The 1,009-nt window shown below is 67.6% G+C and overlaps 1 protein-coding gene across 1 annotated transcript in view; it reads left to right on the forward strand.

Annotated features, from left to right (window-relative positions):
• Nucleotide 1: 1 nt before the first annotated feature.
• OPLAH (5-oxoprolinase (ATP-hydrolysing)) overlaps nucleotides 2-1,009 on the forward strand; it is a gene marked incomplete at its 5' end in the record, with an annotated part of 29,295 nt that continues 28,287 nt past the window's right edge. The window contains 3 exon segments of the mRNA XM_010003153.1: nucleotides 2-49; nucleotides 581-717; nucleotides 719-784. Of these exon segments, the coding sequence (XP_010001455.1) occupies nucleotides 2-49; nucleotides 581-717; nucleotides 719-784 (251 nt within the window).

A 1,009-nucleotide genomic window follows, 5' to 3' on the forward strand; every position in this document is an offset into this window, starting at 1 on the left:
GGGGTACGGGGACGCCCCCACCGAGGGCATCCGACGCGTCCTAGAGGAGGTGCGTCCCACGGGACCCCCCCGGGACACCCTCGAGAATCCCCCTGGGACACCCCGGGATCCCCGCGACAGCCCTCAGAGCCTATGGACTCCCCCGGGATGCCCTGGGACTCCCCGAGACCCCGTCATGATTACCCTGGGACACCCTGAGACCCTGCAGGGATCTCTGGGCCACCCTGGAACCCCCGCAGAAATCGTGAGACCTCGGGACACAATGCCAGGACCGCCCCTGCAACCACCTCCTTGGACCCCTTCCTCAGGACCCTCCCTCTGAGACTCTTTTTTGCCTCATGGGACCCTCCCCACATACCCACAAACTCTTCCCACTGGGAACTCCCCAAGACCCCCTGGGAATTTCCTAGGGACCCCTTGGGTCTGAGGGTACCTGGTGAAGTAGTGAGGCTGAGGGTCTGCGGTGGGACTGTGGGGCTGAGGGTCTGTGGTGATGCTGGGGGTCTGCAGTGGAGCTGTGGGTCTGGGGGCCCATGGTGGGTCTGGGGCCCGTGGTGAGCAGTGGCATGGGGTGCGGCAGGAGCGCGGGGTTGCGAGGCCACGGGCCCAGCCCCTGGACGCCTCTGGCATCGAGTGGATCCGCATGGGCACCACGGTGGCCACCAACGCCCTGCTGGAACGCCAGGGCGAGCGCCTGGCGCTGCCGGGCACCCGCGGCCCTCCACATCGGCAGCCAGGCCCGGCCACACATCTTTGACCTGGTGAGGCCCAGCACCATCGCGGCGTGGGGTTGGGCTGGCGTGTCTCTCTGCCCCTCATTGTTGGGCTTAGAGTGCCGTGTCCCTGTGTCCCCTCCTCTCCGGGCATGGGGAGCCCACCCCCATGGCCCACACCGCCTGGAGCCAGGCTGGCACATCCTCGTGACCAGCACTGTCCAGCCTTGGCACAACGTGTCTCCATGCCACCCGTGCTGCCACTGCTGGGGCTGGCACATCCCCGTGACCAGCCA

Source organism: Chaetura pelagica, unplaced genomic scaffold (genome assembly GCF_000747805.2).
Source record: "Chaetura pelagica isolate M959 unplaced genomic scaffold, ChaPel_1.0 scaffold828, whole genome shotgun sequence".
Classification (NCBI taxonomy): Eukaryota; Metazoa; Chordata; class Aves; order Apodiformes; family Apodidae; genus Chaetura; species Chaetura pelagica.